The sequence below is a fragment of the Tenrec ecaudatus genome, chromosome 10, assembly GCF_050624435.1.
Source record: "Tenrec ecaudatus isolate mTenEca1 chromosome 10, mTenEca1.hap1, whole genome shotgun sequence".
Taxonomy (NCBI): Eukaryota; Metazoa; Chordata; class Mammalia; order Afrosoricida; family Tenrecidae; genus Tenrec; species Tenrec ecaudatus.
In genome coordinates, this window is record NC_134539.1 from 130,880,970 (window position 1) to 130,903,886 (window position 22,917).

General features: G+C 42.0%; 1 protein-coding gene across 6 annotated transcripts in view; it reads left to right on the forward strand.

The window, feature by feature from the left end:
• SPAG9 (sperm associated antigen 9) overlaps nt 1–22,917 on the forward strand; it is a 143,769-nt gene that overhangs the window by 56,290 nt on the left and 64,562 nt on the right. For 4 of the 6 annotated variants that reach the window (XM_075561596.1, XM_075561595.1, XM_075561597.1 and 1 more), the window contains exons 3-5: nt 7,147–7,217; nt 15,768–15,862; nt 22,336–22,486. In XM_075561596.1, the coding sequence (XP_075417711.1) occupies nt 7,147–7,217; nt 15,768–15,862; nt 22,336–22,486 (317 nt within the window). Of the gene's footprint in view, nt 1–7,146; nt 7,218–15,767; nt 15,863–16,369; nt 16,696–22,335; nt 22,487–22,917 lie in introns of those variants that run through there. The other 2 variants (XM_075561599.1, XM_075561598.1) reach the window with 2 other exon arrangements.

The window sequence follows — 22,917 nt, forward strand, 5'->3', positions numbered from 1 at the left end:
GTTTTAAGGTTTTCCCTGAGATTGTTTTGAGGTCTGGGTTCACATGGGAACCAATAAACAGGAAGAAACCCTGTAAGACACTTCAGATGTCCTGATACAAGCAGGGGTAATGGCCTGGCACTGGAGGCTTTGGGGCCTGTCTGTCCTTGCCCAGCTAGGCTTCCTTTGACTCACTCGCCTCTTTCTGGTTTCCTCTCTTGTCCTTTTACTGATTTTTCAGTGGCATTAAGGACTTTCAAAAGACTGTGCCCTCCAACATTAAAAGATATCTCTGAGAAGTGTTTAATCACCTGATGTGACTTGGGCCTTGAGAATACAGAATCTGTTGACATGTTATTGTTCTGAGCGCTGTAAATATTTTCAGTAATTAGCAGGATGTGTGTATTGTATGATCTTGGTGGTCAATTCATGTACCTAAAGGGGGAATATTAATATTTAGAATCTGTGCAAGCACCTGCTCCAAGGACTAGAGAGGCGAGAGGGATTGCCGGAGTGCAGAATAGTATCCAGAGGCTCATGAAAAAGAGTAAAGAATAACAAATGGCAACTATGTAAAGATGAGTTTGCTATCCTTAGAGCATCAAAAGGCATGGTCTGGAATGCCTTTTAAGAGGACTGGAATGCATGTTTAAAAGCTGATGTGTGAGTTGAGATAACTTTTGCTGCTATAGCAAACCACACACACACACACACACACACACACACACACACACACACACACACACACACACACACACACACACACACTGATCCAAAGTTCTTTCTTGCTCATGAAAAGTCCAAAATTGGTTCTTTATTGGTTCTTTATTTGTGTACGGTTCCACCATCTTCAACCCATGACTTCCAAGTTTCTCATATTTGCCTGCATTAAATTGGAAGAAGGGGAAGGGACATGGAATGTGTGTAGAGGGTTTTATTGGACCAGGCCTAGCTTTTGTTTGGCTTTATGGGTCATAACTCATAGCTGCCCAATGTTTGCCTCGCCTTAACTAAAATTAGGCTGTCATTTACTTATGCTTCTTACTGGATAGACTTTGAATGGCTTTAAATATATATATAGTTTTCAGATACTGTTGCCTAGAACTAGGAACAACCAAAACTAACTTAGCTGACTGGAAGAATATACTAGGTAGTTTTATAGAGGGGCCAATATGATAAACTGTCACTTTGAGAAGATATTCCTTGTTTGATCTGCAGACATGCTGTCTTGCTTATCCTAGCCCGCGTATCTTCAGTGGAGAACTTAGTGTTGGAGCCATCGTTGCGGTGCTCTGGGCCTTTTAGGAGATGCTACGTTAGCTTGTTTCTGAAGCTGTAAATCTGTAGTGGAGCAGAACGCCTTATCTTGTTCCTCATAGTTTTGAACTGCTCACCATACAGTTACCCGCCCAACTCTTCTCTCTTAGAGCAGTTGATGGGTTTTACTGCCAGTCTTTTGGTTAACAGCTGAGCCACTGAGCTACCAAGACTTTTCTTTGAGATGTTAGATCCTGTGAAAATTACAGATGGGGTTAGAGACATTTGTAATTGTGTGGAGTTAAATGCACACAAGTGCATGTGTTAAATGTGTTAAATGCACTTTCTAGTGTGATATACGCTTGGTAAGAAAAAAATAAAGATACAGATAATTTATAAGGTTAGTTTGTAAATTAATTCATGAATTAACCATCTCTTTTGAAAGAGGTGGTTACAGACTGTGTTGTTAGCTCATGAATAATTATTTTTCAGACAAAAGTAAGAATAAAATCCCATATGGAAATACATTAGGATGAAAGTCGAATGTATTAGATAGCTATGAATGAAAATGTAAGGAATTATAGACAGATAATCAGAAATGCTGATGGGGGAAGGTGATCAATAGAATTTGAAGGAATCATTGTACACAGAAATGTTGATGTTCATTTTAATAAATCTTAGACGTCTGCGGTGCTTGCAGGTATATCGTGGCTTTAGATCTCCTTCCCGGCAGTCTTGCTATTGAATTTTACGTTACAGCTAAGTTGCGTGAATCAACTTTAACTAGCAAGCTAGTATGAGATCAGTCATAGGACCTTTTTAATGAATTATAATTCCAGCTTTTGGCTGAGACACTTGATCAAGACCCTGTCAGAGAGCTTCTCTTCAGATTTCTTTTATGAGGGTTGTTAGTGGTACAGGATGGCATGGGATACCATGGTAAAGCCGGACGTGTCTTGTAGACCACTGTAAGCATGTGTGTTTGTGTGGTGAACTGAAACAGGAAGCCACCGAAAGATTTGAGCAAAGGCAGGGTATGATCTAATTCCACTGAGAACATGGGGGAGCGTCGACCAGGGCATAGACACTCATTAGAAAAGTACTGCGCCGCTCCAGCCAGGGGCCCATGTCTTGGGCCAAGAGAGTAGGAGGGAGGGACAGAGTTGGGAAAAGGTCGTCAGACTCTAGGAATGATGATGGCAACAAATTTACAAATGTGCTTGACACAATGGACGTATGTCTGGATTGTGATGAGTTGTACGAGCCCCCAATAAAATTATTTTTTTCAAGAGTAGTTAGATTCTAGACTTATTTTTAAGGTAGAACAGACAGAATTTGTTGAATGAATGTGTGATGTAAGGAAAAGAAACAGGCAACAGAATGACTTCAAGAATTTTGGTCTAATAAAACGGAAGGATCAGGTTTGGGAGAACAGAAGTTCAGTTTTAACTATGTCAACATGTGAATGTCACTAGAGCGTGTATTGTTTTGACCTTTTGATTTCTCCTATAGCAATATATTCAATATCCTTCCATTCAGTTCTAGGCACCATCCCATCTCAGAAGTCATATATCTATATCTATAAAGGGATCATTAATTACCATATTATATTTAAAACACACTTGCACGGCACTTACAATGTGTGCCAGGCATTGCCTTAAACCCTTCACAAATATTGTTGTACTTGATCCTAATTACAACTCCGAAACAAATAAGGAAACGGAATCCCAGTGAGAGTAATTTACCCAGAGTCACACAACTAAGATGAAACAAAGCTATTATATTGCATTCCATAGTATGACTATCACAGTTCCCTGAAACAACCCTTACTGACACATTAAGGAGTCCTTATGGCACAGTGGGGTAAGTATTGGGCTGCTAAGATCAGGGTTGGTGTTTCAAACCCACCGACCCCTTCTCAGAAGAAAGATGAGGTTATTTACTTCTGTAAAGATTTATAGTCTCAGAAAACCTATAGAGCAGTTCCCGTCTGTCCTATAGATTTTTTATGAGTCAGAAGTGACTCTCCATGGTAATGGGTTGAGTTTAATGACAAGTTTGCGGCAGTCTCAATCATTGTAAAATATGTTGTTATGAAACTTCAATTTGAATTGATCTTTGGGCATTAGTGCCAGTATGCCTGTCGAGGAATAGTAATATTGGGTCAAAGAATATAAGCATGGCTTATTTTAATAGTTATCACCAACATGGCCTTCAAAAGAGTTTAACTTTATCCCCCCCATGATGCCCATCTTTTAAAATTTCTTTCTCTCCCTTTTCCCCTCTCAATTTCTCTCATGGAATCTGATGGCATACACTACAATGGATTTAATGATTCTGAAAAGTAACCCAAACCCATGGCCATTGAGTTGATTCCAACCCGTGGAGTATGTTGAATGCGTAGCAGTTGTGAGAACAGAAAGAACAGTGAGTTTTCATCCAATGAAATTGCCTCTGTGGATGAGTCAGGTGTGTTTGGAGTGGAGTGGGACGGACAGTTAGTTAGGGTACCACGTCACTAACTCCTGCCCAAATGCCTCCTCTCTCCAGAATTCTAACCCTCTAGATTCATTTTGTTTTCTAAGAGTCACTTTGTATGTATGTTCTTGCACTTCATATACCTGGACGTATACATGCTGTTTTTGTGTTTGTCTGTGATGTTGTGCGTGGCAGCCATTTGTTCATTCTCTCTGTTGTATAGTATTCTAGTACATGAAATACTACAACTTATCTGTTGTTAGTGGACTTTTGGGTTGTTTCCAGGTTTCTGTTAATACTTATAAGGCTGCTCTGAACTTTGTTTTAAGTGTCTTTAGGTGAGCATAGTTAAGGATTTCCTACAGGTAAAATTGTTTTATCATAAGATTGACAAATATTCAGCTTTCTTAAGCTTTCCAATTGACAGTACCAATTTTTACGCCCATCAGCAGTCTATGACAATTCCAGTTCTGATAACTATAGTAGCACTTGCGATTTTTACGTTTTTGCAATCCCAGTGGTATGTAATGGTGCTGTGTTGTGATTTTAATGTGCAGTTCCCTGGTGGATTAATAAAGTTAGATAAATATTTTGCTTGGAAATTTAATGCCTTTCCCCAAAATAGTTGTGACTTAAGTTTTTTATTTTTGTTTTTCATAAGAACACAAAGGTTTTTTGTTTGGAACAAAAAGGAATACCTCTTTTTTAAAAAAAACAAACAAAACGTTTTATTAGAGGCTCATGGGAATACCTCGCATATTTTCCTTTTCCCCAAATGAAATCTTAACATAGATTCCAATATTTAAAAGACTATTTTCTTTCTTTTTCTAATGGAGCCTATCTTGAGACAGTAAACCAAACCCAACCCACTGGCACTGAATACATTCTGACTCTTAGGGGTTCTTAGGGGTTCTGAGACTGTCAGTCATATGGGAGCAGGTAGCCTCGTCTTTCTCCCACAGAATTCTTACTTTGCCTTTTCCTAGCTGCAGGTAATTTACTTCACCCATGTTTATCTTAATTTCCTCATCTGTAGAATGAATGTAGTAATTCTGACATAAAATTACTTCTGTCAGGTTCAAAAAAGTTAGTTTGTGTAAGATGCTTAGGATCGTGCATGGTGTGTGATGAGCACTTGAGTGTGACCTGCTGGTAGCGGTAGTGATGGTGCTAGTGATACAGAGTCGCTTCATGAGTTCTTATTAAGCCAGCTGGCGAGAATAGTGAGGCTGTACTATTGAGGACATAGCGTATTTGAAAGTGAGAATTAGGCAGTGTCCAATGTTTTGTTTGGGGTGCAGATTATGATTAATTGAAGCTAAGTAAGGTTTATTGAGCCTCAGGATATAAGCTTTTTAATTGAAAAGAAGGAATAGAAAATGATTTCTTTGAAATTGTTCCTAGATATAACTTTTTTGGATTTCTTGTTTTTAAACTTAAGAATCATGGATGCAGCACCCAGCCTGACACTGGCATAAGCGTTCTGTGTGCGTCACCGTAACACAGCTAGCTGTACCACAGGCTTGCTCGTTGCTCTGCAGCCACAGGATGAGACAGCGGCCAAGGTGTGCTGTCTCCCACCTGCCTGCTGAAGTGTGCTCCACGGGCAGGGGAGCTTCAGTGCAAGTTCAGGGCGCCAACTAGTAGACCCACATTAGCAGCAAAGCAAAGCAAGCAGGCAGAGCTGCAGTTTCCTTAGTTTCTGCTTCTATTTTCAAAATGCTCGTCCTGAGGAGCAGGTGAAGCTGCGTCCATCAAAGATGAGTTTAACATAAAGCTCAGGTTTTGTCTTGTTTAGTGTGACGTGTTAGCAATAGGCATGTAAAAGGTGTGTGTGTGGGCTATTATTGTAGGTATTTATTTACACGGTTACAAGCAGCTGTCCCTTAGAGATAGGCTTACAGGTTTGCAGCCAGTTGGCTCTTAGACCAAGAGAACATTTTCAACGAACCTAAGGTGTCCGAGCTGACGGGAATGAATAACTCTACCCACGAGTCTGCCGCCCACTGCTCCGCGGCCAGCCTCTGCCCTGCCCCCACACGATGACCTGGCCTTAGGCTCCTGCCTGTGTGCCCCCAGGGCTGCACTGTCCGAGACCATCTCCCTCCTGAGTGTTGAGGTCCCTTTGTGGACTCTTTCTCTGGAACATCCTTTTGGAAACAAATCTTTTTAATAAAATCTTCTACAATTGTTGTTCAGGAACTTGTTTTTATGCCATAAAGTTAGCTACTCTATGAACAGTAAACAAAATTGGTGTTGCTCACAAATTCCATCAGCAGAGGGAGCTAAATAAAAGGATGGATGAGTCCTTGAAATTGAGAAGACCTCAAGTGAGAAAAGTACTTAGCCACACTGCTACTTTGAGGTACTGCCCAGTGTAAAAGAACTTTAATAATCTTAGACATCCATTAGGAAAGAGTTACTCACTAGAGCGGATGGAAAATGAGGCCACTAGTGAAGAATTTATTATTTTTTTATTTAAAAAATTCTTTTTAATATATCATTTTATTGGGAGCACTTACAGATATAACATTCCACAGTTCATTCACATATAGCAGTATTGTACAATTGCTACCACAATCAGTTTTAAAACGTTTTCTTTCTTCTTGAACTCTTTGCTATCAGCTCCGCTTTATTCCCTCCTCCCCCTACCTTACCCCCAGAACACACCCCCCCCCTTTCCCCCTATAATAGTATGTGGAGTTTTTTTTTTGCCATATCTTACACAATCCAGTATACCCATTCACATACAATCCTGTTGTTCAATCCCATCAAATGGGATTATACAGTCATCAAGGCTCTCTGCTCCCTATTTCCCCTTCCTCCCCACCCCCCTTCCCTTATCCTCAGGGACCCATTACTTCTTACTGTTTCTGAGGGGTTATCTTTCTTGGCTTTCATGTACCGAATGATCTTAAATATACAAATGAACATATGCAAGTCTCATATGATGTATGAGGTAAAACAAAAACCATAATAGTAAGGGGAGAAAATATTAAAGAACTAAAGGATAGTTACATGGTTCATCAGTACGCTACCACCTCTTAGATTTATCATCCCTTCCGTGTGGCTCTTCTGAGAGGCACTGTCCAGTTATCTTCCTGGTGGATTTTGGGGCTCCACGATATCCACGCCCCTTCACATCGATTTGGTTGCTTGTTTGTGAACTGCTGATAGCACTTCACAGTGACACTTCATGATCAGACAGGCTGGTGTGCTTCTTCCACGTGGGCTTTGTTGCTTCCCTGCTAGATGGGTGTTTGTTTCACTACCAGCCTGTAAGACCCCAGACTCTATATCTTTCAAATGAAGTATTTCATATGGCACACTGTGTCCTAGAGTGTGAATAGACGACTTCACGTTAAATAAGATGAATTCTTTCAAGCATTTGTCTTGTTTTGTTTTGACTGAGTGTGTCTGTCTGAATTTCAGTTAGCAGACTTGAAGAAAGAGAAGCGGAGCTGAAGAAGGAGTATAATTCACTGCACCAAAGACACACTGAGGTGGGTCTCTCACATGCCAGTATCGAGTCAGTCGGAGAAAGGGATCTTGGAAAGTAGGTCTTCAGTTGTCTCTGAAAATCAACCGGGATGGTTACTTTTGGGGGATCAATGCCTAAAATATAAGATTGTTTGAGACATTTACCTCAGTACTGAATGTAGACCCTTAATGTTTCTTAAATCTGGAATTAGCTTGGAATGTGGTGAATTAGTATGTCACAAATAATCGTGTTTCCTTCAGTACCTGAGGGGACATTTCAGCGGCGATGCTCAGAGACAGTATTGATGTCATTGATGGCACTTTGCTGTCAGTTTGATTGGGAAATAATGAAGTGAGCCCACACTGATTTGCCTTAAGTAAGTTCTTAATGAGCACAGACAAGTAAATTATAAGCTGTTAAATCAGAACAACTCTAAAGCAGGTTTTTTGCATGATTTTAAATGTGTGTCAGTATTTTAAGTGACCAGTTCCAGCATATAATCCTTTGAAAAACTCACACTCACTGCCATTGAGTCAGTGCTGACTCAGATCAACCGCCTATGGGTTTCCCGAGACTGTAACTGTTTACAAGAGTTGAAAGCTCAGTCTTTCTCCCAAGGAGCTGCTGGTGGTTTTGAACTGCTGACCATGCGGATCACTGCCCAGTGTGTAACCACTGTATCACTCAGACTCCAATCCCTTCCAAGCAGGTTTTCAATTTTCACTCTTTTTGATTGTCCATCAGCCTCTCTTGCATTATAAATGTTTCTATCTACTTAGTATGAACACTGCTTTTGTATGTCATGATCAGTCTGGGGTTCACTTGCCCATGTAAGTAGAATATTACAGACACATGGAAAGATGAGTCCTCTCTCCCTGTCCTAGTCCCATCCTTCTGACAGTGCAGATGGCTCCCAGCTTTAGGTCCCTGTTTTCACCAATAGTCTATGTGATCTCTGCTTTTCATTTTTAATAGTTTATTGTGGTTTGGAAAATTGTGCAATCTCTCATCCCGATAAAACCCTTCCCCAGACTCTGTCTCATCTGCCTATTCATTTTCTTAGAGGGCAGCAATGTGTTATAATTTATTCCAGACTCTTGGCTCTGACACCTGGGGTTTGGATATTACGCTCTGAGCCACACATGAAGCATGAAATGTTACAGAACTACTATCTGTTGGCAAAGAGATAAGGTTGGTAACAAAAGGCTTGGAGCCCCTGAGCTGTGGAAAGACAGGCACCTTAGACAGTAGCCACCTCACTATGTGAGAAAGACTATTTTTAATAAGATGGCATTTGGTGAGTATCAAGCTATTAAATAATTATTGTTAGAGGTCCATTGTTGGCTGTAGTGACACCTCAGAGCCTGTGAATAGTTCACCACACAGAGCGGGTGCTTTGTAGTCCCTCAGGACTGCTAATTATCAATATGCTTGGAGGAATATGTGTACATGCAACAAGCAAGGGATAGTTATAGACTGAATAATGCTTTTGTTAAACTATAGTATGCTAAGGTGAGGTGTGTTTAAGTATGTGCATTCTTGAAAAAGTATACAGTGAAGTTGACTATTTTATTAAAAATAAAAATGGAAATGTGTCCCCATAGGGAAACAAAATGGATCTCTTAATTTCAAATTAAAAATTATATATTATATATATTTACATATATATGCTTATATATATACACACACTTGTGTGTGTGTGTGTGTGTATAGTCACTTCTGTTCCTTCCGAGAAGGGCAGTATAGGGGGAATAATGAATTTATAAACATCAAAATTGCCAAGTCAGAAAGCTGGGCACATCCACAGCTCAGATTTCCCAGGACTGCTTTCTCCGTGACCCCCAGCCTCCATCATCTGCCTGGGAGTAAGGAACAAAGAAAACGGCGCATGCCAGCGAGGCCGCCTCAGCTCAGAGCAGCTGCGCAGCACAACACTGCCCCACACTTCCACATCTCTTTCCCTTGGAGTGACTGGTAGGGTTGGGCCACGGATCTTTCAATTAGCAGCCCAGTGCTTAATGTGCTATGCCACTAGAGCTCCTTTCTGATACCCTCCAAACCAAACCCACTGTCATTGCGTTGATTCCGACTCATGGAGACCCTCCCTAGATAGGGCTTTCGAGACTGTGAATTTTCACTAGAGCAGTCAGTCTCATCTTTCTCCTATAGAGCAGTTGGTGGACTTGAACTGTGCACCTTGCGGTCAGCAGCCCAATGCTTATGCCACCATATCCTGTTATTTTACTTTGCCCCAAGGACAGTATATATAATGCAGAGATGAGATTGTCGTCCACATTTTGTGTGTTTATGCACATGTAATAGAAATGCCATTCAACTAATAATTCTAAATATGCTAAATAACTAAACAACAAAACCCAAACAAACAAAACCCACTGCCATCCAGTGACCCTGTTTCCAAGGGCTTTGTAAATCCTTATGGGAGCAGACAGTCTCATCTTTCTCCCAGGGAGCAGCTGGCAGGTTGGAACTGCTGGAGCTTGCATCCAACAATTACCTATTAGTGCCACCAGGAGGACTCCAATTGGGTGCTCTTTAAAGGCAAACTCTGAAACCTTCAGGGAGAGGAGGTACAAAGGGTTTAATGATAACCATTTCACTTAAACAGGAAAAAGTGCTAAAGTAGAACATCTATCAAACATTGTTTGCAACCTAAGGAAAACCAACTAGGGTTCTTTCTAATGTGAATAACTAATCATATCCAAAAGTAATGTACACATTACTAAATTTACTTAAGAGAAGCCATTCCCTTAGAGAGCAGTTGGAGGACCACTTTGTAAGTGGTCTATCTAGATAAGGTAGGCGGGGTAAAGAACAGGACTAATGGTTGAGGGGGAGAGGCAGACAAGGGAGAGGGGGATAGGGATGGGGGAAGGAAGTGGGTGTTAACAACCTCAGGGACAAGGGAACAAGTGATCCAAAATTGATGGCGAGGAGGATGTAGGAAGCCTGGTAGTGCTTGATCAAGGGCAATGTAACCAAGAGGAATTACTGAAACCCAAATGAAGGCTGAGCATGAGAGTGGGACAAGGAAGTCAAGGAAAGAACTAGGAGGCAAAGGGCATTTAAGAGGTCTAAATACAGCCATGTACATATGTAAATATATTTATATGTGATTATGGGGAAATAGATCTATGCATATATACTTACAGGTTTAGTATTAAGGTAGCAGATAGACATTGGGCCTCCAGTCAAGTACTCCCTCAATGCAAAAATACTTTGTTTTACTAAACTGGCATTCGATGATGCTCACCTTCCTGACACAATCGCTGAAGACAAAGTAGGTGCATAAGCAAATGTGGTGAAGAAAGCTGATGGAGTCCAGCTATCAAAAGATATAGCATCTGGGGTCTTAAAGGCTTGAAGGTAAACAAGCGGCCATCTAGCTCAGAAGCAACAAAGCCCACATGGAAGAAGCACACCAGCCTGTGTGATCACGAAGGGTCAAAGGGATATGCATAAAAAAAAAATTATACCAATGTGTGCTCACCTCACCGATATGATGGCTGAAGGCAAGCGGGTGCATATGCAAAAGTGGTGAAGAAAGCTGTTGGAGCCTGGATATCAAAAGATAGTGTCTGGGGTCTTAAAAGCTTGATGGTAAACAAATGGTCATCTAGCTGAGAAGCAACAAAACCCACATGGAAGAAGCACACCAGCCTGTGTGATCTTGAGGTGTTGAAGGGACGAGGTATCAGGCATCAAAGAACAAAAAATCATTTCATTGTGAATGAAGGGTAGTGCAGAGTGGAGACCCAAAGCCCATCTGTAGGCAACTGGACATCCCCTTACAGAAGGGTCGTGGGGAGGAGACGAACCAGTCAGGGTGCAGTATAGCAAACATGAAACATACAATTTTCCTCTAGTTCTTTAATGTTTCCTACCCCCCAACTATTGGGATCCCACTTCTACCCTACAAATCCGGCTAGACCAGGGGACATACACTGGTACAGATCAGAGCTGGAAACACAGGGAATCCAGGACTGATAACTCCCTCAGGACCAATAATGAGAGTAGAGATACCAGGACGGGAAGGGTAAAGTGGGGTGGAAAGGGGGAACCAATAAGAAGGATCTACATATAACCTCCTCCCTGGGCACGGACAGCAGAAAAGTGGGTGAAGGGAGACGTCATACAGTGTAAAACATGACAAAATAATAATAATTTATAAATTACCAAGGGTTTGTAAGAGAGAGGGGGCAGGGAGGGAGGAGGAAAAAATGATACCAAGGGCTCAAGTAGAAAGCAAATGTTTTGAGAATGACGATAGAAACATGTACAAATGTGCTTGACACGATGGATGTATGGATTGTGATAATTGTACGAGCCCCCAGTAAAATGATTTTAAAAAGAAAAAAAAAGTAACTGCAAAGTACTCAGCATACACGTACATACTTCCATACTAATCGCCAAAAAGGAACCCCTAGACCAGTGGTTCTTAACCTTCCTCATGCCACGACCCTGTAATACAGTTCCTCAAGTTATGATGACCCCCAACCATAAAATTATTTTTGTTGCTACTTCATAACTGTAATTTTGCTACTGTTATGAATTGTCATGTAAATATCTGATAGGCAGAATGTATTAGGCGACCCCTGTGAAAAGGTCATTTGACCCCCAAAGGGGTTACAACCCACAGGCTGAGAACCGCTGCTCTGGAGGTGTGGGGATTCTTATACCAGGTAGTATTGACATGCATTCCCGTTTATTCCTCTGAACAGACCCTATGATCCTCATTTTTCAGAGTGAAGTATTAAAGGAAAATATGATTTGCCCCAAATCTCATGCTAGTAATAACTGGATCGGAATCAGAACTGTCTGATTCCATTGCCTAAACACTTAATGTTTTGAGATTCTCTATGTTAAATATGACTGGGCTCAACTAAAGCAGGCCGAGCCCCCACTTCCCTGCACATCCCTGGAGGTCAGCAGTCACCCCCTGGAATGAGGAGACCAAGAAACAGCGCCAGGGATGCCAGACTCCCAGGTAACCAGACACCCAATCTGCCAGAGCTGAGAAACGGCATCCTAGGCCACATAACCTTACCACTGACCCTCTAGCTCTCTCTCTCTCTCTCTCTCTCTCTCTCTCTCTCTCTCTCTCTCTCTCTCTCTCTCTCTCTCTCTCTCCCCCTCTCCCTCTCCCTCTCCCTCTCCCTCCCTCCCTCCTTCCCACAATAAAACTGTCTCTGACTGCATCTGTTTGGTCCTGACTTTGTTCTCATCCTGTGCCTCAGTTCAGAGGGACCCTAGTGATGGAGTGGTTAAATGATAGGCTGTAATCTGCAAGGTCGGATGTTTGAGCTCAATAGCCACTCCGAAGGTGAAAGATGGGGCTTTCTACAAGTTACAGCAGTCTCAGAAACTCACAGTGGGGTCAGTAGCCTGCATTGATTCAATAGCCCTGAGTCTGGGTTTTGTGGTTTGTTTGTTGATGTTAAATACGGAGGAGTCCAGGTGGGGAAGTGGCTATGTGATCTGCAAGATTGCCAGTTTGAAACCATCAGCCACTCTGAGGTCTAAAGGGCTTTCTACTACTGTCAACGAGTTACAGACTTGGAAACTCACAGCGACGATTCTACCTTGCCCTGTGGGGTCTCTTAGTCGGCAGAGATTCGATGGCAGGGAGTGAGTGATGCTGAGCACACTAGAATTTTGGCTTGTGCCTCTTCGTCTAGTGCATGCCCACAGCTTTAGGTAGGGCGGCTTTACAGGTACAGTGATGTGACTCGGGCTACGTTACAGGGGTCCCTGCTGCATGTCTCCAACGACTCACCATTGCCTTTTCCGTTTCAGCCACAGCCAACAGTAGACTTGTGATTTGAAGAGGTGTAAAGGTGTCTCTCTCTAGCTAGATTTCAGCCTCAGTCCTTGGCTCCGCACGAGAAAGAATTCACGCTGGAGCCGGGCTCGTGATCCAAGTGAATTTAATGAGAGTTGAAAGAAGCTTCAGGTTTTATGCGGCACCCATAGGATTCCTTTGACCATGCGGCCTGGCAGGGACTGTTCAGGGTCACGCAAAGATCTCTTTCCCAAGTTTCCTCCCACGAAGACGACCAGACAAGACAAGACAAGCCCCCTCTCCCTCCAGGTTTATGGCCTTTTCAAGGGTTCCCAGGGGAGGCATGGTGAACGACCCCAGGTCTCTCCCATTGGCTGAATTGCAGTCACCTGGCCCAGGTGGGCTGCTCCAGGTGTAAACGCCCATCTGGGCCCACCGGCGGGAAAATCCAGCTTTGTCCTTTGCTGGCTCTCCTGGGCATGCATCAATGGACTTCCCAATTCCCTAGGCTAAGCTGCCTAACAGAGGCCTATCCCAAACCTGGGTTTTCCTGACCCTGCACTGGTGTGCTTGGGGTCTTCTGCATGATGGCAGCTGATTGTTGCTGAACTGACTTATGAACACATGTGACTTAGCGTGCACACAGGAGGAAAGCCGGGCAGCTCCGAGACTAGAAGACCCACTAATAGACTTTCCTCCCGTACAGCAGTCACTTCCAGCTAGTAGCACTGACCCTACCCTCCCACTAACATGTTTTTAAAACTAGAACTGCACTGTAAAGTCTTATTAGGAAAATTAAAATTTTTGTGTCATGTATTTTCTCTATGTTCTTGTGCATTTTTAGAATATAGTATGCATCGTTTTGTTATTTGAACTAGCAGGAAATGCCTTAGCATGTGGGGTTTTCTTGTGGGTGTGAGGAAGAAAGGACAATGAATTCATTGCTCTCCTAAGGAATTGACTAAAAGGGCAGATTGAGTCAGACCAGCCTGCGTTGGCTTCTGGCCTCCAAGCCAACTACCTACCTATGACCCACTGAAGACATAGTTAATCATAAATTAATTGGTCACCTTGGCAAGTTACTTTAATCTTTGTAAAGAGGCATTTATCTATAAACTGGCCAACATGCAGTTGGCTTCCATTTTGTTGTTGCTATTGTTCTCGCCTATGAAGTGTTAGATCCATTTCTTAAATGGACCATAATGGAGCATTAAAATATTATGCCTGCAATTACTTGGAATTACTTAAGAAGGTTCCGAATTCAGCATTTTCTTCTACTTTTTTCTTTTTATTTAAATGTCAGCATTTCAGACAGAAAGGGCTGTTTAGAGAACTGATTCTATCTGTGTACTTTTGGGTAATTCTGGTTCTTGTTCTATAATTGACTAACTAGGTTAATTACTATAAAAGCAATCTAGAAGAGGTTTCCATTTGCTTCATTTGGATGCTTAAAGAAATTAGTTTCTTCTATTTGAACTGCACAGTTCTGCGTGATTATAGCAGTATGTAAGGAATCAACTTAAGCTTTTAAAAACCTTCTGAGGATTTTAATCGTTGTCGATTAGTCTCAACAATCACCTTGGTATATTCGTCTCAGTTTAATATTTTTCCTAACAATTATTCCTTGTAAAAGAAGAAACCAAAAACCAAACCTATTGCTATCAAATTGATTTCAACTCATAGTGACCTTACAGGACAGAGAATTTCTGCCCCAAGGTTTTTGAGCTGTGCATCTTCAGGGGCTCCAGCTCCCGCATGGAGTGGCTGGTGGCTTCAAACGCTTAATCTCTTTGTTTAGCAGTGAGGTGCTTAATGACTAGGATTCTTAAAAGAAAAAATATTATTCCTGAATTGCTTTCACAAAGACAAATGTGATATTTATGGAAAACTGTCCTTTCAATGATATGAAAAATCCGTAATTTAAAATTAAACATAAGCAAAATTAAATTTTAATTTAATTTGCTTTAGCGTGTCATATCCACATGATTCCACTTTTTTGTCTTGTGCATTTCTTGTTTGGGCTAGTCTTAATTGGACAGCAGTCTGATTAGTTCTAATTAGTGTGGATATTTAAGCCCATCTTGGCACTGCTAAGGTTACCTAACGTCCAATATGACTGTGTAAAGTAATGATACAAGTGAATTGACAGTTTATTTAAGGAGAAAATAGCATTTGTTCAGTTAAAATCTACAGGTGTACGAAATATCTTGATATTAAATAATTTTAAATTAAAAGTGACCTTTACTATGTTATTTCTTATAAAATGGAAAACATCACTAGTTTACCTTGAAAGTTCCTCCTTTGTAGATTGGTTGCTTCCCATTTTACTGAATGGATTACTCAAATGTCGTAGATTATTTTTATTTTATTGTTATTTAAATCATTTTATTGGGGGCTCATACAGCTCTCATCACAATCCCTATGTACATCAATTGTATAAAGCATACTCATCGATTATTTTTAACTAGTGCTTTCTCATCACCTTCTGTCCAATGTTTATATCCTAATTGTAAAATTTATGTTAATATCATTTATAGTTTTAAAATGGTGGTTTTGTTGATGTTTGTATGTAAAACAAAATATTGGTTACTTTTACAAATAACCAGAACCTTAAATATAAAGACTTACATATTGCTTTGATATTTAAGAAAATGTCTTTCTTAATATTCTAACATCAGATTGGGTGGTGTAGTAAATTTAAAAATTGTATAGATGACACTCAAGTTTCCATTTCAGGTATTAGTTTTACATATTTTTCTTACTTTCCAATAGATGATCCATAATTACATGGAGCACTTAGAAAGAACAAAACTCCATCAGCTCTCTGGGAGTGAGCCACTGGAGGCCGCGGCCCACAGTAGAATCAGGTAAGCTTTGTTGTGGTGTGTTTGGTCTGCAGAAAAAGCGAAGCAACCGCTCTCTCCTGTCTGGGTTCTCTCTGCCCTTTTTGATCCTGGGGCAATTGTAAGGCACATTCACAAAGCTCCAGGAGAAAATACAATAGAAGAATAAAACAGACTCTTACAAAGGTGAACCATGAGACTTGCCAGACCAGGCACATATTGAGGTCTTTGATGGTTTTCTGTTACTTGAGGAGATTGAATTAAAACGTGTCTGGCTTGTGGGAATGTTGGGAATGTGCCCTCTCTCCTGTGTGTAAATGGTTTGAAGTCCTTTTTGTTTCCAGGGAGGCCTGTTTGAAAGGGTTAGCTAGCCAGCCCTCTGTTTGATGGAGGAGCCTGCATAAATTATGCAGATCTGCAGGCTTTGTGGCCAATGGGCTCCGCGGGGTGGGGGGCAGGTGGCCGGCTCTGCGCGCTGCTGCTGCCGGCATGCCCGGAGCCGAGGCGGGGAGAGCGCGATGACGTGGGTGCCGGGGAGCCGCAGCAGGATGGAGTGGAAAGCCGCTGTCGCCGCCGCCGCCGGCATTGTTGGCGTGGCCGCTGCTGAATGACAGATCCTCCCTACAAAGGTCCCCCTCTGGCCCCGGACGGAGTAGGCCTCCCGGTCCGGGCGTTCCACCATGCCAGCGCAGCGCCATGAGTCCTGGATGCATGCTGCTGTTTGTGTTTGGCTTTGTTGGCGGGGCGGTGGTCATTAATTCTGCTATCTTAGTCTCGCTCTCGGTTTTGCTGCTTGTGCACTTTTCTATTTCTGCCGGCGTGCCAGCTCTGACGCAGAATCTGCCAAGGATACTCAGGTACCCCTGTTTGTCTGGGAAGCCCGTGCTTAGCTGGGTTTTTCGTAATTGTTAGCTTCTCCGAGATCTGCTTGGTGACCATTTCTGTTGCAGATGGAAACAATGGGAAATGGCCCGAAGCTAAGATTCCTGTTCTTATTTATAGTACCGGCCAGGACTAGCAGAGCCTAGGTAATACCGATTGGGTTTTGTGTTTTGTAAACCACCAACCAAAGAAAAAGGCTTTTCCTATTGTCCGTGTGGCCTTGTTCTAAACCAAGTGGTCCGAGAGGAAAGAGGACGGGCCCGAGCGGGAGCAGGACTCGGGCTCCGAGTTACACACGGCTGCTCAGCGTCTAGCGGCAGGTATCTCTGCCGCGAGGACTTGCAGTGGGTTAGACACAGGCCTTAGGTATATCTTGTTCCAATTGTCCTTTGACGAATAGAGGTGCGGGCATCCTTTACCTGTTTTGGGGGGTTTGCTAGCAGCTCTTGGGAATGGGCCATTTAACTGCCCTCCTAAAACAACGCCCCTTGCAGCGAAAGGCTTTAGATTGAGGAATGCACCCCTCCCCCATTATTACACATCAAGGTTGTGAAAGCTTTACAAAGCCTATTCACTATTGTTTCCTCCTTGGGCCCCTTTCTTCTCTTCTTGCGTTGAGTGACATGTGGGGGTGGGGGTCGTCTTTAATCCTGGTGGCTTTACTTTTGGCTATTCACATCCTGCTGGGGACATCTTTTACAATGGAGACCTTTAAGGTTTTAAACACTCTTGCTTGTTTGCTTTAGCGAATCAAACTAAAAAGAACTTACTGGTCAGAATTTGCTTTGTGCATGATTTTAAATGAAGGCTCATAGTGCCCTCTTCGTAATATTAAAAGTTGACTTAAAACTAAAATGTCCAAATGCTAACAGTGGATCTAGATTTGTCAGCATGAACTAAAGCAGCAGTTGATGCCCTCAGTTTGTCTTTTTAATACACACATCATTTTAAGTCTAACAAGGGTTTAAGGCCCAGAAGTTAAATTTGAGCCTAATCTGTGCTGTAGAACTAGCTACTACTGGGTGATTGACACATTTCCTCCAAATTATTAAAAATTAGGCCAGTCTTGCGTTTATTTTACCTAGAAGAGTTATAGATGTGCATACTTCTAAGAAACTAACCTCTGGACTAAGAAATGTGTAGAGTGTTAAAATAGACTGATTTTAAGTGGGGGCTGAGAAAGGCCGCTTGGCTCAGTGGGTGGGAGTCCAGGCTGACTGCAAGGGCTCTGTCACAAGTAAGTGGAGGACCTTTGACAGATTGTCTAGTCTCCCAAGGCCTGAGTTTCCTCATTGGAAAGTATTTACCCTGTTGGGTGGATGTAAGTGAGATTATGATTTGGTATTTCATCAGTTGCAAGATAGACAGTAAAGATAGGAAATTACACAAGGAAATAACTTAATAGTCACTTACTTGTTCCCATTATTTTTAGCAAAACTATTCAAACTCTAGCTATCTTAGTGATAAAATAACATTAAATGAATCACTTCTTGACATTATTCTAACTGAATAAAAGAATGCCAAAATATCCAGTGTTAAAAGTAAAGTTTGAAGAAGTATGGAGCATGGTTTTAAGGAAAGCACATTGGCCTTTGAGTTGGACAAACCTGGTTTTGAATTCTCTCTCTGCCAATTACTAGGCTCTAGCTTCTGAAAAAACAAAAAACAAAGCCAGAATAATTGTGAGGACAGTGCAGACGGGTGGTGTGTCCTTCTGTTGTACACAGGGTCCCTATGAGTCAGAAGCGACTTGAAGAACACCTCTACCAACAACAACAGTCTCTGTATAAAACACTGAAGCTTCAAAAGAAGGTGGAAAGAGCACACAAAGTACCAAAAAGAACTGGTCCACTATTTCAAGAGGTAGGATGTGAACAAGAGCCAATGGTACTGAAGAAGTCCAAGCTGCACTGAAAACATTAGCCAAGAACAAGGCTCCACGAATTGATAAGAATACCAATTGAAATGTTTCAACAAGCTGATGAAGCACTGGAAGCACTCACTTGTTTGTGCCAAGAAATTTGGAAGTTACTTCCCCAACTGAATGTCCATAATTGTGCCCGTTCCAAAGAACGATGACCCAACAGAATACTCAAATTATAGAACAGAATCAATGATAATCACATGTAAGTAAAGTTTAGCTGGTGGTCATCTAACAACTGTTGCAACATACATTGACAGGGAGTTGTCAGAGGTTCAGGCCAGATTCAGAAGGGGACGTGGAACAAGGAATATCATTGCTAATGTCAGATGGTTCTTGACTGAAAATGCAAAATACCGGAAGGATGCTTACGTGTGTTTTATGTCCTATGCAAAAGCATTCAACTATCTTGGATCATAACAAACTTTGGATGGCCTTGAGAATAATGGGAACACTGTGTTCATGTGGAATCTGTACATGGATCAAGAGTCAGGAAAGACGTGTGTCAGGCTTGTGTTCTCTCACCATACAAATTCACTCTGCTTGCTGAGCAGTTATTCAGAGAGCTGGATTACATGAAGAAGAGTGTGGCGTGAGGGTCGGAGGAAGGCTGCTTGCCGACAGCGCAGTCGGTGCGGGACCACGTGGCATCTCTTCGTGTTGTATGTAGGGTTGCTGTGAGTCGCAACCAACTGATGGCACCTGACAACGTCACCAGCCTCCAAGTAACGCTTTTCGTCACCTGTGAGCTGAGGAAATACCCTCGCTTCCCAGGCCTGCTCAGAAGGCCGCATGAAATAAGTCCGTCACCCAGCTCAGTGCCTGCCACATGGTAGGTGTCCAACAAATGAAGCCTTTCCCAAACCCCATGTATATAAAACTGACTTGTATTAAATGTGACAAACATTGCTGTACACAATTGTGTTCAATTATATAGTAAACTAACATTTAAATAACCGACTGGAAAATGGAAGTAAGAAAATTTTGAAAAGAATGTAACAGGACTCTGATGGTGGTGATAGCTTTGTTTCGAAACAGTAATAGAATGAAACACCTGAAACTTAGTTACTTTTTAATCATAACACAATCTGGTTTGTGTGAAATGAAACATTGACTGCAGCATTTACTACAAACAGAGCGCCACACATCCATCCCACTTTAGTTCAGGACTCCTGGATACCTTTTAGGGCCGTATGTAAATGAGGATTCTAATTAATTTCAGTAAGGACAGTTTAGTGCCCCTTCCCGTCCTTGCGTACTTCATCAATGAAATAAGAGAAGGGTATGTACTAGATTTTCCACAGTTGAAGCGTTGTGTCTTAGACTGTCAGTTTCCTGCTTGACAGTGAACTAGAAGGGTCTGAATAAAAATCCCCTCCCGGTTTCTGAGTGATTGCTTGCTAACCAGCAGTATAAAGATGTGCTCTCTGCGTGTAGGACTTGTTGGTAGGAATAGGAGAGTAACGCGCTCACTAATTGATAAGGGTGAAAATTGCGTGTGGCGTCACTGTCATTAGAAAGTCATTTTGATGACTGGCCTTGTAGTTTGATTTCTGTTAGCAGTGTGATGGATTCTCAGATGTCTGTATTGCCTAGCTGGTCCTCTTTGCATTTTGAGTTAGAAGGCTATCTGATTAAATTCCCTGATTAAAGTACTATTTGCTTAAATCACTAAGGTATATTTAAAAACACAGTCTAGCTGAGCAGCTCTTAGATGCTTAGGTTTCCATTTTCAATATGTGTGCCACCCAAATTGGGTGGGGAGCAACATCAATTTGCCAACTCCCCTCCCCACCCCCACTACCAATGACTGTCACTGTGTTTGATAAGTGAAAGGACATTTCACATCAAGCATGTAGAAAGGCTGTCCTTTAACATGCAGTGAAGGGCAGTCAGTCTCAAATCACAGGTCTGCCTTATAGAGAAATGCGTCTGTGTTGTCCCATAGAGATATAACACGGTGGGCTGGTGAAAAGTTAGCTGCTGGCCAGCATTTGAGAGTAACTGCTGTCAACAATAGCTGACTAGTTAATTTAATTATTTCTCATTGGTCTTTCTAGCAACTTGTGGTCACAGGCTTAGGTTTGGTATTAAAATCGAGCCTCTTGGTGTGCTACCTCCTTGCACTTGAGCTTTTCTCCAAAATAAACAGGAAACGTTCTCCAAGTGTGAAGACGTGATAGACACACAATGAACTCTGATGGGAGTCCTTTTTCTCTGCTTTAGTTTCTTGCTGATACTGCCGTTTCCCACCCTTTGCTTCACGTAGCTTTTAAGAATGCCTTCCTTCTTCCAGGGTTGGTAATCCTCTTTGATTGTTCGGAATTGAGGACCAGATACTCTGTGTTAGGAGAGGGCATTTTCAGAAGTGGCATCAATTCCTATGGAGTGAACGGTTTATTTAGGAAAATGGATTACTTTCTTCCTGTTCTTTTAACTTGTTTGTGTCTGTTCTGACATACATTCTTGCCAGTAGAGGTGTGGGTTCCAGGAGTCCCCCAGCCTTTAGAACCAGCTCATTTCTTCCTAGTTTCCATAGTTGTGAGTTAATGACCCAGGGTGACATGTTGATAGGCTTGGTATTTTTTCTCCCTAAAAGCCTTTGCCTGGGAGCCTTCGGTGCATCAACAGAGGGTGTTTTGTTGTGTTTTTTTTTTTTGTCGAAATTCTATTATAATTCAAATTGTAGCATGGGTACATTGAGATTTCCCACAAAGCAGTGGAAATTCTACAACTTTTTTTTTTTAAGAAATTTTTTGCTCCTTACTTAGAAAGAGCTAACAGTTTTATGAGGGAGCTTCAAACAGTTAATGGGAACAAAATGGCATTGAAAGATGATAATTTTTTTTTCCTCACAAACTTTTTGAAATCCCTGATGTGCCTGTCCTGCGTCTGAAAGCATTTCTAGTGGTTCTGTTGGGAAGAAAAGCTTTTTTCTTCTCTTTGTGGGGAATAACAATTTTTCAAGTTTGTGGGGTTTTTAAAACTATTTCATCAACATCCCTGAATTCACAAGCATATGCTTTTCTTATAGGCAAGAAAGTTAAATCTAGAAAGAGGTATTGGCAGACAATCAGAGGATAATGTGAGAATTTAGGAAAGCTACAAGCAGACGATGTCACTTCCAAATAAATGGGGGGCATCTGTGGGTTGGCAGACTTGCCCAGTGAACGCTTAGCAATTGCTTTGTTACACAGCCAGACCACAGACCGATTCCTAGGCAAGAAGCTCAGCAGTAATTAATAAGACTCCCTATACCACTGACTACTACTTTTCTTAGTTGATTTTTTGGTAGCTAATTTAAATTTAGGAAACTGCCCATTTTCCCTTTAAGTCTTCTTGGCCGGACAGACAGTGTTATTGAAGAGTGATGATTCTAGGCATTGTTTCCCAAAGCGGTGATAACTGACTGCCTCTTGAGAGTCACTGGGAAGACCCAAAGGAGGGAGGCTGCCAAGGCAGGTCCTTAGACTTTTTCCTGTATTATGAGCTGTCGTGCAGACACTTTTCATTGTCAGGAGGGCACTGAGTGATTGTTTTCCTGAAAAGCAGGTGGTAGGCCAAATGAGTTTAGAAACCTGTATTTTAAAGCAACTTATTGAAGTTACTAAAGAACTTACCCAGGCTTACTTATTTAGCGGGACAGAAAAAAAGAATGGATGATTGATTTTTCTTTTCCTTCCTCTCCCAATAGAAAAGAACGTCCTATTTCGTTAGGGATTTTCCCAGTGCCTGCTGGGGACGGACTGCTTACACCTGACACTCAGAAAGGAGGCGAGGCCCCTGGGGCAGAGCAGTGGAAATGTCAGGAATTGAGCCAACCACGCTCTCATACCAGCCTGAAGGTGAGTGTTTGTCAACTTTTCCATTTACTTTTTCCTCTTTGATTGTTCCAGGTGAACGGTGGCAGCAAAACCCAGCAGAGTTTTCAGTTGGATAGTTTGTAAAATGAAATGTTTCTCTCTCTCTCTCACACACACACACACACACACACACACACACACACACGTGTGTGTGTGTGTCAGCACACTTCCCGTTTCTTCTGGGATCCATTGCTTCCTTTGTACAGATTTTCGACCTCTTCCTGCCTTCTCCTCGTTGCACTTGGCAAGTGTTGCCCCGTTGCTCTCATGTAATTGCTGTACCAAAGGACACCCTTCTCTCGTGGTACTGTTCATTTTATTGGGCTGGCTGTTGCTTGTCTGAAAGGTGGTGGTCCAGGTCAGAGGATGTCTCAGACCATAGTCTCTGGGGTTCCCCGAGCCTGCGTCTAGTC